Source organism: Vulpes lagopus, chromosome 15, assembly GCF_018345385.1.
Source record: "Vulpes lagopus strain Blue_001 chromosome 15, ASM1834538v1, whole genome shotgun sequence".
Lineage (NCBI taxonomy): Eukaryota > Metazoa > Chordata > Mammalia > Carnivora > Canidae > Vulpes > Vulpes lagopus.
The window spans coordinates 6,831,653-6,846,530 of NC_054838.1; the positions used below are offsets into that span (position 1 = coordinate 6,831,653).

Sequence of the window (14,878 nt, forward strand, 5' to 3'; positions counted from 1 at the left end):
ATTTTATTAATAGATATATTAAACTGTTTTGGCCAATGAGGCATGAAAACAAATCTGCTGGGGAGATAACTTTCTGATAAAGTTATCTTTATCTTAAGAAAAAAAAAAGGACTCTAGAAAGGCTCTTTCCCTTCTGATATTAGGACACAGGTAAGTCAAAATGTGATATCGAAGTTACTTTAGCCAGTTCGAATCTTTGAAGGAAGCTACATCAAGTCTCGAACTATAATGCTGACATTAGAAAAAAAAAAAAATCCTTGTCACTGATGATGCTATGAAGGACCTTAATTAGTTCTGGAAACACTGTCCCTATAAACTTTGTTATAAGAGAATATATCATTTAAGTCAGTGTAGTCAGAGGGGTTTTTTTTAAAGATTTTTTCCATTAACATTAGCTGAACTGATATGCCCATACTGTCCCCTTTACCCTTCACAATTCTTTGAGGCTGTATAGAGGATACTGATGAAGAAGCAGAGAACTCAAATGGTTTTCCAATTCATAAAGCAAATAAGTGGCAAAGCCAAAGCTTTCAACCTGTAAAATTTATACACGAATACATACAATAGATTTGTGACCATGAAAATTTAGAGCTTTCACTCTGGCCCAAGAATAAGTAATATATATTCTCAATTATCTTGAAGAAATTCTAAAATGCTTCACTATACCTTAAAAAAGTATGGAAAATAGCTATGCATATGCACTTACCAAATCTTTGAGATGGAAACAAAGGCTATAAGATAGCTCATTAGGTTATTAAACAGAAATGTTCATGCATTGTGTCCACCCAAATGTGGGCATAGCAGGGCCGCACGTCTAGCCTCAATAATGGTGTAAGTGCTAAGGCCTCCTTAAACTCTTTTATGTGAAAGCTTAATTATAATTCTAAATGCACAATTCCAACAACAGAGTGTACAGAAATATTAAGCCATTTTGCTGAATTTGGGTAAAGGGCAACACAGTACTTAATAGGTTTATACACAAACACCCTGGGGGCAAACTCCATCATTCATCCTAGTTTCTCTGCAGCAGTCAATGGTCCTAGACCCTTCACAATAGTGCTGGTATAAAAAGAACTCTCTCCCACTTAAACCCAACAAAGAAGCCAAAGGCTGTGCAAATCCTTCAGACTTACTCTCATCCTGCAACTTCAAGAGGAATGCCCTTTGGTATCCTAAAACATATTTACTTATTAAAAAAAAAAAAAAAACTTAGCATTATCTTAACACTAACATTGCAAAATGCAACAAATATCTGACATTTGGCTTTTCCAGACTCACATAAGGAAAACTGAAGTTGCCCTAGAACATCAAATGTTCCATGAGTTTTTACCCTACATAATCCCTGTTTAGAGGGATCTCGCCCTAGAACATCAAATGTTCCATGAGTTTTTACCCTACATAATCCCTGTTTAGAGGGATCTCTTAATTTCTTCCTTTTGTCTCTTCGTTAACTTTGTTTCTTTCACCTGTCACGGTATGGAAGTCCAGTCACCAACATGTGTATGCAAGTAACGTAGAGTTCTAGAGTTTCTTCAGGTTAACTTAATGAATGACTCTCCTATTCTTCTGGATAAGTGCAGTAGCGGAAATGTTGTTGCCTTGGTCATTTTGAGAATTCCTTACTTCCATCAGGTTATGTCACAGCTATAGATGATCCCAAATGAGCAAGACACTGGCAGAGAAGGTACAGTCTAGTCCTTGTCCCAGAGAACATAGGTTGCCACAGAAAGGTCGTTTATCTTTAGAGCTCTTTGAGGCATCTCAGCAGTCATATAACAATTAAAGATTCATAGTCTCTCCCATAAGGCCCCAGCTGCAGAGGCATCCCATAGCCTCTCTACAGAATCTTTTTTTTAATTGTAACTCCAGTATAGCTAACAGTGTTATACTAGTTTCAGGTGTACAATACACTGATTAACAATTCCATACGTCAGCCCATGCACACTACAAGAGCTCTCCTTAATCCCCATCACCTAGTTCACTCATTCTCCCATCTACCTTCCTTCCTTCTCTACATAGTTGAGTCTGTTTCTTGGTTTGTCTCTTTGCTGTATTTTGTTTCTTAAATTCCACATGAGGGAAATCATACAGTATTTGTCTTTCTCTGGCTGTCCTATTTCACTTGTTTCATCCATAATGTGCAAATGGCAAGATTTCACTCTTTCTTATGGCTGAATTATGTTCCATCGTATATGTATATATGTACCACCTCTTCTTTATCCATTCATCTATCAATGGACACTTGGGTTTTTTCCATAATTTGGCTATTATAAATAATGCTGCTATAAACATAGGGGTGCATGTATTCCTTCAAATTAGTGTTTTTGTATTTTGGGGGTCAGTACCCAGTAGTGTGATTGCTGGATCATAGGGTAGTTGTATTTTTTAACTGTTTGAGGAACCTCCATACTATTTTCCACAATGGTTGCACCAGTTTGCATTCCCACCAACAGTACAAGAGGGTTCCTGTTTCTCTACATCTTCATCAGCACTTGTGTTGTTAATTTTAGCTATTCTTAGAGGTGTGAGGTGATATCTCACTGTGGTTTTGTTTTGCATTTCTCTGATGATGAGTGGTGTCGAGCATCTTTTCACGTCTCTGTTGGCCATCTGGATGTCTTCTTTGGAGAAATGTCTATTCATGTCTTCTTCCATTTTTACATTGGATTATTTGCTTTTTAGATGTTGAGTTGTATTAGTTTCTTATGCATTTTGTATACTAACCCTTTATCAGATACATCATTGCAAATATCTTCTTCCACTCAATAGGTTGCCTTTCAGTTTTGTTGATTATTCCCTTTGCTGTGCAGAGACTTTTTATTTTGATGTGGTCCTGACAGTTTAATTTTGCTTTTGTTTCCCTTGCCTCAGGAAATATATCTAGAAAAATGTTGCTATGGCCAATGTCAGAGAGATTACTGCCTTTGCTATCTTCAAGGATTTTTATGGTTTGAGGTCTCACATTTTAGATCGTTAATCCAGTTTGATTTTATGTTTGTGTATGGTGTAAGAAAATGGTCCAGATTCATTCTTTTGCTTGTTGCTGTCCAGTTTTCCCAACACCATTTGTTGAAGAGACTGGGATTTTTTTCCCTTTGTATATTCTCTTTTGATTTGTTAAAGATTAATTGACCATACAGTTGTGGGTTTATTTCTGGGTTTTCTATTTTGTTCTATTGAGCTATGTGTATTTTTGTGTCAGTACCATCTGTTTTGATTACCATAGCTTTGCAATATAATTTGAAGTCTGCAGCTCTGATACCCCCAGCTTTCCTTTTCTTTTTCAAAATTGCCTTGGTAACTCAGTCGTTTGTGGTTCCACATAAATTTTAGGATTTTATTTTAGATTTGTGAAGAATGTTGCTGGTATTTTGACATGAATTGTATTAAATGTGTAGATTGCTTTGGGTAGTACGTACATTTTAGCAATATTTGTTCTTATAAACCATGAGCATGGAATGTCTTTCCGTTTACTTGTGTCATCTTCAATTTTTTAATCAGTATTTTACAGTTTTCAGAGTACAGGTGTTTCACCTTGGTTGAAGGTGTTGGTTGGTTTATTGGTTGATTAGGTTTATTTCTATGTATTTTGCTACTTTGGGTACAGATTGTTTTCTTAATTTCTCCTTCTGCTGCTTCATTAATATTGTATAGCAATGCAACAGATTTCTGCATACTGATTTCATACTTTGAGACTTTACTGAATTTATTTATCTATTCTAGCATTTTTCTGATGGAGTCTTTTGGATTTTTCTACATAATACCATGTCATCTGCAAATAATGAAAATTTTACTTCTTACTGATTTGGGTGCCTTTTTATTTCCTTTTGTCATCTGACTGCCGTGGCTCGTACTTCCAGTACTCTGTTGAATAAAGTGCACATCTCTGTCTTGTTCCTCACTTTCAGAGGAAAGCTCTGTCTTCCCCCATTGGGTATGATGTGAGCCCTGGGTATATATGGTCTTTACTACGTTGAGGTATGTTCCCTCTAAACTTACTTTGTTGAAGTTTTGAAGTTTTTTTTATTGTGAATGGATATTGTACTTTGTCAAATGCTTTTTCTGTGTCCACTGAAATGATTATATGGTTTTTAGCCTTTCTCTTATTGATGTGATGTATCACGCTGATTGATTTGTGAATATTGAACTACTCTTACATCCCAGGAATAAATCCCACTTGATTGTGGTGAATGGTTTTAATGTATTGTTGGATTCTGTTTACTAGTATTTTGTTAAGGATTTTTCTCTCTCCAGAGTGTTACATATCTCAGAATGCAGCCTTGGAGGCAGTGCCCTTCCTCCAGACACAGTTCAAGTCTCTGCCTTCATTACTTCCTGACCCTCTGTGACCAATTCTGGTTTTTCTAGTCTATAATATGCAGGGCAATTCTTCTCCCTTCAGATTCATCTCTGCCATCCTGTTTTACAAAAATCAAACTGCACATTAGAATCACCTGGGCCTTTAAACAAACTGAAGCCATGTTTCAGTCCTAGAACCAAATGCAAATCAGTATCTCTAAGAGTACATCCCAACATTGACTTTTTGCCCCCATGTCCCGAGTGACTCTAACCTGAGCTAAGGGTTGAGAAATTTGTACACATGCACATGCGTGTGCACACACACACACACACACACACACATAGCAGGATTTTGGAATCCTGCATTCAGTACTGTCACATCCCTTTTCTGTATGGGGAGGTGAGTAACAGATCTGACTAAAGGAAAGTTGGGGTGGGGGTGGCAGCACGAGGACATATCAGCCAAACAAATCAAAGCAAAGGGTAAATGTCTCCTAGTAATCATCATAGCTTTTTGTTGGGTTTTGGAATATTCAAAAGCATAGGTCTTATTTTGACTTTCCTTATTCAGTATATTGATAAATGTTTTCTCTCATCTTTAACAAAGGTAGTTTTGCATCCTACAGCATTTAATATAGCATTTCTCACTAAAGCAAAATAGTCTAGAGGCCCATGACTGGAATTTCATTCTTCAGGCTGTCTCACCTCTTCTGAGATTGAGAGCCAAGTAATTAGTAGCTTATTCCTTTAATGCTACCAGATAGTCAAAAGTAAGTCAGAACAAGCATGTCCAAAATAAGCACACGCTATGTGCTTTAAAGATAAGGATAATTGGTAGAAAATCTACCACCGTGCTCTGTCAAGTTGCAGAGTGTTCTATTTTGGTTCTATTTCATATGGCTCTGCTCAATAAAAAAACATCAGTTACCTCATATTTCAAAGTGTTCTGTATATCAACCTTAGGAGAAAATAATTTTTCAGAAAAATAGTCTAAAATTTCTAATAGTTACCTTTTGCTCCTAAACCCTTTTTAAAATTGTTACCTTACCTCTTTTCATTATAAGGTACTTAATTTAAACCACTAAATTAACAGACTATTATATCTAACTTTACAAGTTTATTTGAAGTACTTCAAACATATACTTCAAGATTTCTTCCATGCCAATATCAAGAAAATACAAATCTCTTGCGCAAGGTAATTGAAATCACATGAGATAAAGGTTATCTCACTTGTTTCCTTTATTTCTTACCTTCATAGGAAGTTTTTGGCATAAAAATGAATGCTTACCCATTACTGTCAACTACCTGTCTTATTGCTACATGCTATTGTCATAAATCACAGATCCCGCTTTAAAGCTACCTTAGTATCTAATGATAACATCTTATCAAACAACCTAAACATGGGGAATTAAACTGGGGATAAATGAAAGTCAGACATCAGTAAATCAAGGAGGCTGACCACTCCAAAAATCAAAAGATACAGAGAAAAGCATCCCACCAGCTCAATTTCAGGGAATCCTCCAGTTTCGAAATTCATAAAAGAGCAAGGGCAACTCAGGGTTCTCATACAGGAGAGAAAGTGATTCAGACTCATAAATCCTAAGGTCAAAACCTGCCCCAGTGTCAAGAGTCAAATGCTTTCTTTAGATTTCACCCGTTCAGAGGGCAAGGGAAACTTTCCTAGAAGAAAGTACAGAGCTTCATATATAAACACACAGTCATGTCAGGGAATCCCCAGCATCTAGGGGCAAAAATTAAGTTACAGCGCATTTTAAGTTGCAGGTGAGTATTCGCAACGTTAAACCCTAACTTCGTTTTCCCATGAGATACAAATTTTTTCTTCAATTTTTAACAAGATAAAAAAGAGAGCAAGAATTAGAGTTTCTTTTCTGTTTGATACATTGTTTTTCCCCTCCAGCATCAAGTTTGGCATCTGTTATCTCAGGTGCCAACTTTCTAAAAGGACCGTGGTTATCAGCATAAACTTTGGAATAGCTATTTTAAACTTTCTTCTTTGGAACTTAAAAAGGAGTAACGACTAACATGGGATTAAGCACCCAATGCTCATCTAAATTCTACTAAGACTTTCAAGAGGGATTGATTTGGCAAACACTGGAACATTTTTTATAGTGAATATACATTTGAATTTTTTCTTGTGAAGATGCTGCCTCATTAATCATGAACTCTCTGGGCACAGAAGTCATTTATCACTATTCTCAGTGACCATATTTCCTAACACTCATGCCTGACACTAATTATATATTAGATGTATTAATAAATTAATGAAATTATTGAATGACTGATTCATTCACCAATCTAATATCAAAGTTGATAGATCTTCAATTCTCAGCTCACTAATTTTAGGTTGAATATAACTTTTCAGTATTATCAGTGACTTCTAGAAAGTTGGCGTCAGGCCAAATGGCATACTAAAAGAAAGAAAACAGTGACCTTGACATACTTAGAAAACCAACCTAACAGTAGCAGCAGATGCTAATTAATTTGGGATAGAGGGTAGAATGATCTTTGCAAATCAGGAATGCCATTAATGAGAAATGCTGTATTAGGAACTTGGGAGAAACAAAGGATGCCTTTATGCCTGTCGATTTCTACCAGGAAATTGTCTTTGGAAAATGCAACACCTGAAAAGATGCCGTACAGTGGCCAACATCTATTAGACACCTTACTTATTGCCATAGACAAATAGCCACTTAGAGGAAGAAATCTTCTTTGTCAATAAAGAAACAACAGAGACGGTTGGTGAGGACCCGATCTACCTTGAAGAGTAAAGAAAGAGCACCTTCACCCTAACAGGCTTACTTTCAGGACACCAAGGTAAGTATCAGAGCTCCAGCTTACTATGAAACCATCTAATGGAGGCCCTAGAGCCTGGTCTAAAGGAGAAATGGCAGAGAGAATGCTTGTCTCTCAGCTCTCTTCACTCTCATCCATATCCCACAGTGTAAATTCCTACCCTAATCCACGCACAGGCTAACATGCCTCAGGAAGTTCCAGTAGCTCCCCTTGGCTTGCAAAAACATCCCAAACATTCTATTCTGGAAATGAAGCAACTTTTCCTTATTACATTTTGTTTGTCCTTAACACAGATATGCTTAATATCATCATTGTCTTGAGACTACTACTGTCCCCAACACACTGTGAACTGTTGGGGGGAAAAGGGTTATTTTAATGAACAGCTCCTGTCAAAATAAATAAAATTTGTTGAGAGTCTACAAAACATGAAATCACTATGATACTCATTAGCACCATTCACCAAGTATTTCTGGTTTCCTAACCCTTCTAGGCACAAAGTAGAAAATGTCTTTCCTTATCCCTTTGTAGTTGGCTGGGTACTGGTGACCAGTTCTAGTCAATGAGCAGAGTGTGGAAAGCATATATGTAATTCTGTGATAAGAACATTTAATGACTGTTGCAAGACCCTCCAGGCTCTTGTTTTCACATCTTGGTGACTAGCAGCATTCACAATACTGACTATTCCATCTGCTTGCACCCCACAGTAATTATGATGAGCAGAACGCCCTTCCTGTTGACCAGCCAAAGGCAAACAAAAACTTGTTATTTTAAATCAGTCATATTTGAGGTTGTTACTGCAGAACATCCTATCCTGATTGAGGCAAGTGCCATGATAAACGTCTTCACATACACAATCTGATGTTCACAATAACCTAACAGTTACATATAACAGGTATAGCAGATACAAGCTGTATTTTATAAATGAAATCTAGAGAAGTAAATAGCCCAAAGCTAAGTAGCTCTGTTCATTCCTTCATTCAATAATTATTAGTTGAGCACTGCACTCTTCCCGGCTATATTCTCTAGCCCCCTAACCCCTCCCAACTAGGTTGTGTTTTAAAGTAGCCAAGATAGGTAGTGAACAAAAGGGAAAAGGTCACAGCTCTCAGATCTTACACTGTAACAAATTTTTAAAAATCATATATAAAAACTAAAACTCTACAGGTGACATGATATTCGAAAGTCAGAATCAGGTGATAGGATAATGAGTAGCTAATTATATAAATCAGAGTAAGTCTCTCTGAGCCTATCTCTTTTTTTTTTTTTTGAGGGGGATGGTGTGGGAGATGCCTGGGTACCCATTGACACTCACACCCTTGTCTTTTATTCCAAATAACATAGTTTGCTTTCTAAAAGTAATTGCGGAACCAGTTCTATAAATAATACATTTTCCATCTCATTCCATATATAAACCACCAGGCAGGGCACCTATACTAAAAGGCTTTCAACAAGCACCGAGCTCCAGTCTTTCTCCCTCTGTGAAAAAGTAAACCAGAGGTAGTATTCCACTGTGATTTCAACAAGCCCTTTCCACACAGCAGGGCCTTAATCAAGGTTCATGGAGTTGCATGATATGTGCTGCTGTGGTAGGAGGATATTCACTGGTTCCTTCTAATCATAGGGTTAAGGTATCAGGATAACCGAGGTTTATTTACTAAGAACAAACAATCATACAGAACAGCAGATTTTTAGACTGTCTGAAAGACTTTTGCATCCCCTTTAAAATGTTTAGCTCTCACCATGCTGTGTTTACACAATCTCTTTTTGCTCTAGGACTTTTAGCTACACTACATAAAAGATAAATGAGATTGGCCATCTGTGGCCGTCAGAAACCTGTACTAATCTGACATCACCAGCTCCTTAGCCAAAAAATAACAACTTATAAATATACAACAATCAATGGAAAAGGTTATTTGAACACACAAACATGCTTCCCTAACTTCTGCAACTTCTTGCACTTCTGGAAAGGTCATTCGGAATAAAATATACTAAGAGTGGCGGTCTATTCTGAGTGACAAATTCAGTTTCTAGGCCAGTGTTATTAGGACAAAAAAAAAAAAAAGATGCAGGAAAGATATAAAATGACTGAAATATTGTGTTCAAGGGGCACTTTTCTTAAAGGCTACAGAGTGGTCATTTAAGAACTTTTGACCAAAAGAAGAAAGGCACAAAACTTTCTACCATCCTTAGCCAATTTACTGTTCATACCTCCATATACATAATTAGAAGTATATTGGAAGCCCCACTCCAAGTGCCTCACAAAGCCAGCATTCCTCCATGAAGGCACCACCCACATACCTAGACTTCCAGTTTAGTGCTGACAGCCCTGCCATCTAGGGGACCATCAGCACATGTCAATCAAGTCTTGACTGGCTCCCATATATGCCCGATCCCTGCCCACCAGGTACTCCTGCTCCCCCTCTCAATTTCATCCTTATCTTTCCCAATGGGAACAAAGTACATTTTCTTATATACAAAAACATTTCAGCACTATGGAAGGAAAATAGTTTGGCACTTTTCTTAAAACTTCTCTCTTAACTCCTTTGGTATTACTATAGGCAACCAGTGCTTCAAATTCAAATCATAGACCCATGCGTGTATCTACACAGAGAGAAACACTGAGAGTAGAAATAACTTATGCAGATAAAATTTCTTTTATCACTTTCTCTAAAGGTGAGGGTAAAATAAGGCAACAGAAAAGCTAGTTGGGCAACAGTAGTACACAAAGCATGTGGAGCTAAATTTAATAACATGTATATGGTGCAGAGAAGCGTTTAATCAGAAAAATAAAGTTGCTTCTTCGTGCTTACCTGTACAAGAGAAGTCATCCACACGAATGTACCCTGGGACACAGTCACAGCGATATAACCCAGGCAGGTTGACACACACAGTATTGGCATGACAGTAATGCATCTTAGCTGCACATTCATCAATATCTGAGGGAGAACAAAAGAAGCAACATCACAGTTAGGTGAATGATTGAACTATAGTGTGACCGTCTTACAATGAAATTTAAAAAGGCAAGTGCCCATCAGAGCTAAGAGAAAAAGCAAGAGACATTAAACACAGAAACTTAAATGCAAATTCGGGTGCATTCAGGTGCAGCAGATCCCACCTTGAGCTGAAAGTATTTTGAGAGAAAGATGCATGGGCAGCTGTAACAGTTAAGAAACCAAGAAGTATGAAGATTGAATATACTATTATTGATCTCTCACCAAGGAGGATGCTGGATTTAAACATCCAAAATCAAGGAGTTGTGTGTCCAATGAGTTGATACTAATTAATATTTATTAGGTGTCCACTGTACATGGTGTAGCTTTTATCAGTGAGATCAAGGGGATCCAGCCCTCTCTGCTCATGTGTCTTACTAAGACACGCTTTAATCCATCTGTGAACAAATGATGGTGCAGCTAGCTTCTCCGTCTTGTTCTGTGAATACAGACAACGGCTGTTGCCTAATACAAACTGACATCTTTCGTCCCTTGACCTCGAGATCCTTCCCATGTGATGGAACAATGGGCTGATTCAACAAAAAGATCTTTCTTCTCTCTGGAGCGGAGGTCAGAGCATCACCTATTTCCTCATAAGCATTCATGGTAAGAACTGAAATAACCCACAACCTTAAGTATAGCCCTTAGTCTTTTCTGGAAGTTTTTTTTTTTTTTTTTTTTCAGAAATGGTTTTGTGTTCATTGTACTCAGTGCTTATGTGTGACGGAGAGGAAGGGAGTAGCACAGCCTAAGGACCTAACATAGTGAGAATTCTAGTTCTGATTCTTCTGGCTACTAACCTATAACTTGCATTTAACCACACTGAGTCCTAAAATTCTCATGAGTTAGTCATATGTGCCAAGTTCTGAATCTACTGCTTCACATCGTTAAATGCATTATCTAATGTAATCCACATATAATTCCATGATTCAAGAACAGCACTATCCACATTCAGAAGTCTAGAAATTCGAGGCTTAGAGAAGTTAAATATCTGGCATGAGGTCATCCTGTTAGAATCTGCTATACATAGGATTTGAACTCAGAAATCAAACTCTTACTATGATTTACTTCCTGAAAGCACCTTGAAAATGATAGTCAACCATAGTATTACTATTAAGGTAATCACCGAAGTCCTAATACACTTCATGTGTAGAAACAGAGGATTAAACACAGCTACATTTTAAAAGTAAAAGTAGATTGACTTATTTCCTAGTAAAACACACTGAAATAATACCAGAATGTTTTCAGCACTAAAGATCTGTCAGCCCATAAATAAAAGTTATTGTGTAGTAATTGAGATCCCAAAAGGTCACACAGCTAGCAAGATTCCTTAACTACAAGAACAAAACACCAGAAATTAGTGAAATGCTTCAGGCAATAAAGTGTTCTAACGTACACAAGATCACGTGCTTCCAAAAATGATCCAAGACAATGCACAATTAAATAGACAACAGGAATATAAAAACAATATAATAAGATTACATCAAGCTAGGGTCTGAAGGGAACTCTCCTATGAATTTAATACAGAACAGTAACTACACATGAGCGGGAGATGTAGTTCAGATCTTTCGGGCACCCAGGGCCTTAATTTAAAAGTCCATTTCTAGCATCATTTAAGCATTTTGCTTCACAGTACAGTGAATATCACAGAGCCATGAGGAAAAGTGTCTCAGGAAAGGAGTAAAGATCATTTTTGTCACCTGCTAAGAAGCCGAATAAGATAAAGACATCATCACTAACCACTGGATTTGGCATGAGGTAGTTTGCTGCTGACCTTGACCCGAGAGGAGCAGATTTGGGAAGGTGGTGGAGAAACGTCTGACTGGAGTCAATTAAAGACAGGATGGAAGATGAGGGAATAGAGACAGAAAAACAAGGCAAACCTTTTGAGATTTTTTTTTTCCTTATAAAGAAAAATGGGGTAGTAGTTCTGAGGAGACTCAGTGACAAGAGTCTTATTTAAAGATGGAAGAGATCACAGCACGTTTGTACGCTGTTGGGAAGGATTCGACACAAGTGAAGCAAACTGATGATGTAGGAGAGGGAGATCACTGCAGGAGCAAAGTCCTGGGGAAGGCAGAGGGAGTGGGATTACAGTGCATAAATGGAACAAGTCATCCTTACAACAAGAACAAAGCTGAGATAAGGGAAGATGTGGAAACGGTTGGCATATTTGGTGGTGGGAAGATGAAGTAGTTCCTCTTTGCATATTTTTTTAAAGATTTTATTTATTTATTCATGAGACAGACAGACACAGACAGAGGGAGAAGCAGGCTCCATGCAGGGAGCCCAATGTGGGACTTGATCCTGGGACTCCAGGATCACACCCTGAGCCAAAGGCAGATGCTCAACTGCTGAGCCACCCAGGCGTCCCTTCTCTGCGTATTTTTATTTCCTCAGTAAAATGAAAAGAGATGGTAACACCTGAGAATTGAGAAACGGATGAATTATTGGATATTTAAGGAGAGGGGAGAAGGTCCTACATAGTCATTTTGAAAAAAGGGAACAAAAATTTGCTCAAGCATATAGTAGGTGGCTGAGGAGCCACCGTGATTTGTGATCATAAATGAGGGCAGTCAGCATGGCTGTGTATTTTCTCCAATTTCATTCAGATATTTTGGGGAAATAGCAGGGTAACTGGAAAGTTAGCTATAACCAGAGATAAGTTTTTATGCAGATATAATGCGTAAAGAGAGATAGAGGGGAACTGAAGATATAAAGAAAGAAGTGATAATGAGTTGCAAGGAATGTCAACTATTGCGAAAAGATGTGAAAACATACAGATGGAGGCAGCCAGTTGAAATGGATTAGATATTAGGGGTGGGCACTTCTCAGATCTCACTTCAGAAGTAAAAAGCATAATCCCCAGCTAATGGGAGTACTGTCTACTAACAATCTTTAGCTGTTATCTTTTTAGAGAAACGGTCCTTGGCTAATGAGGGATTATACAGTCACGGTCACCCTTGCGTTCTATGAGTGACCCACCACAAAGACTGCTTCTCATTTATCCCAACTCTAGATAATTCTGAAAGACCATCCAGATTTCAGAGCATTCAATGAGACTGGGCTAACTTCTCCCTCTGCCCAATTTTGCATTTTTCCCTTCCCCAGAGGCCTTCATCCCTACAGCACTTCCTAATAAACTTCTTGCATGCTCACCTCCATCCCAGAGTTTGTTTCTTAGGGAGCCCAAACTGCAGCAGGAATCCTAATGGAGGCGAGGTGTGGTTACCATGAGGGTGCTAAAAATGCGAGCTAGAAAGCTAGGGGACAGGGTTATAAAGTGCTATGCTTGACATTAACAGTCTGGATGTGATTCGGTTATTGTTGATTATTGTTGATCTTTCGTGTGACTATGGAGGAGGAGAAGAACAGCTCACTGTACCTGAGAGGTTGGGAATATCAAGAGAAGCCAGGCATTGGAGCGAGTTGGTTGGCTTAGTGTTGTCCATCAAACATCACCAGTTCCACCCCCCTCCAAGGTACATCATGCAAATACACTTCCCCATTCTTTTTTTTTTTTTTGGGGGGGGGAAAGGTTTTATTTATTTAATAAATAATGAGGGATACAGAGAGGCAGAGACACCGGCAGAGGGAGAAGCAGGCTCCTCATAGAGAGCCCCATGCAGGACTCAATCCCAGGACCCTGGGATCACGACTTGAGTCAAAGGCAGATGCTCAACCACTGAGCCACTCAGGCATCCCACCCCCATCCTCTCTGAAGTTAAGCATAGCTATATGGCTGGGCATGATGTCTGAGCAAAGCATATCACTTCTAGGTGAACAGATTAAGAGCCAGCACCTGGCTGACCACATATTCTTATTTCTGCATTAGAAATCATGGAAGCACAGAGATGGAGACTCTTTCAGCCTGGGTACCTGAGTGAGGAGCAGGCAATCAAACAAGCCTGATGACCATGTTGCATGAGCCAGAAATATGCTTCTGTTAACTGAAGCCATCGAGGTCACCCCGACTGGTATAGAGGGTGACTAGGAAAGGCATCTCAAAGAAAGAAATCATTAGAGCATGATCTTAAAAGATGCATAGAAATTCATCAAGTAGAGACTAGAGGTGGAGAAAAAATTTAAAAAAATTTAAAAAAAAATAAGTCTGTTAAACTTTTGTCTCTGCAGAGTTAGGAAGGGAGAGAATCCCAGGGTCATGAACATTAATTGGCCTTCTATGAAGCCCTGAGGTGGAGGATGAACAAAACGCCCCCATGAACCTCACCACCTGGCAAGACATTGAGCAAAACTTGTAAGTTTGTTCTAACAAGAATGGGAGACCTTTTAACGTGGGGATTAGACATGGTCTGAGAAGGCCAGACAAGCAGTCTCTGCAGTGTTTCATCCAAGACCTAAAACAGAAGAGAAACAGGTGAAGGGGAGAGGACTAACATACCGGACAGAGACGAATGAGAAGAATCAGAGGAAGGAGCTTTGTCTGTTGAAACAGAAACCGGCAAGATAAGCTCAGGTCAGATCCTGCTGAGCCTTGTGGGCCATGAGAAGGAGTCTCGCCTTTAATCAAGGTAGTGGCACAACCAATTTCTGTTTTTAAAATATCACTTAGCTGTAGTGAGGAGAATGGATTGGAGCTGGGCAAGCTGAAGGCTAAATCACCTTGGTATTTTACTCTCAGAGAGACAGCCCCGCTGAACTCCATCTCCTCCTGCTGGGATACCCAGACATTCTTTAAGATGAGAAACTAGTCAGGACTTGCCTTACAGCCAATTCAATCTTCGGCCCATGGGCCACAGCTGCCAACCAGGCTA

The 14,878-nt window shown here is 38.6% G+C and overlaps 1 protein-coding gene across 2 annotated transcripts in view; it reads right to left on the reverse strand.

Moving 5' to 3' along the window:
- Positions 1–14,878, reverse strand: part of NELL1 (neural EGFL like 1) — an 812,163-nt gene that overhangs the window by 416,584 nt on the left and 380,701 nt on the right. For both annotated transcript variants that reach the window (XM_041729681.1, XM_041729680.1), the window contains exon 13: positions 9,924–10,049. In XM_041729681.1, the coding sequence (XP_041585615.1) occupies positions 9,924–10,049 (126 nt within the window). The remainder of the gene's footprint in view (positions 1–9,923; positions 10,050–14,878) is intronic.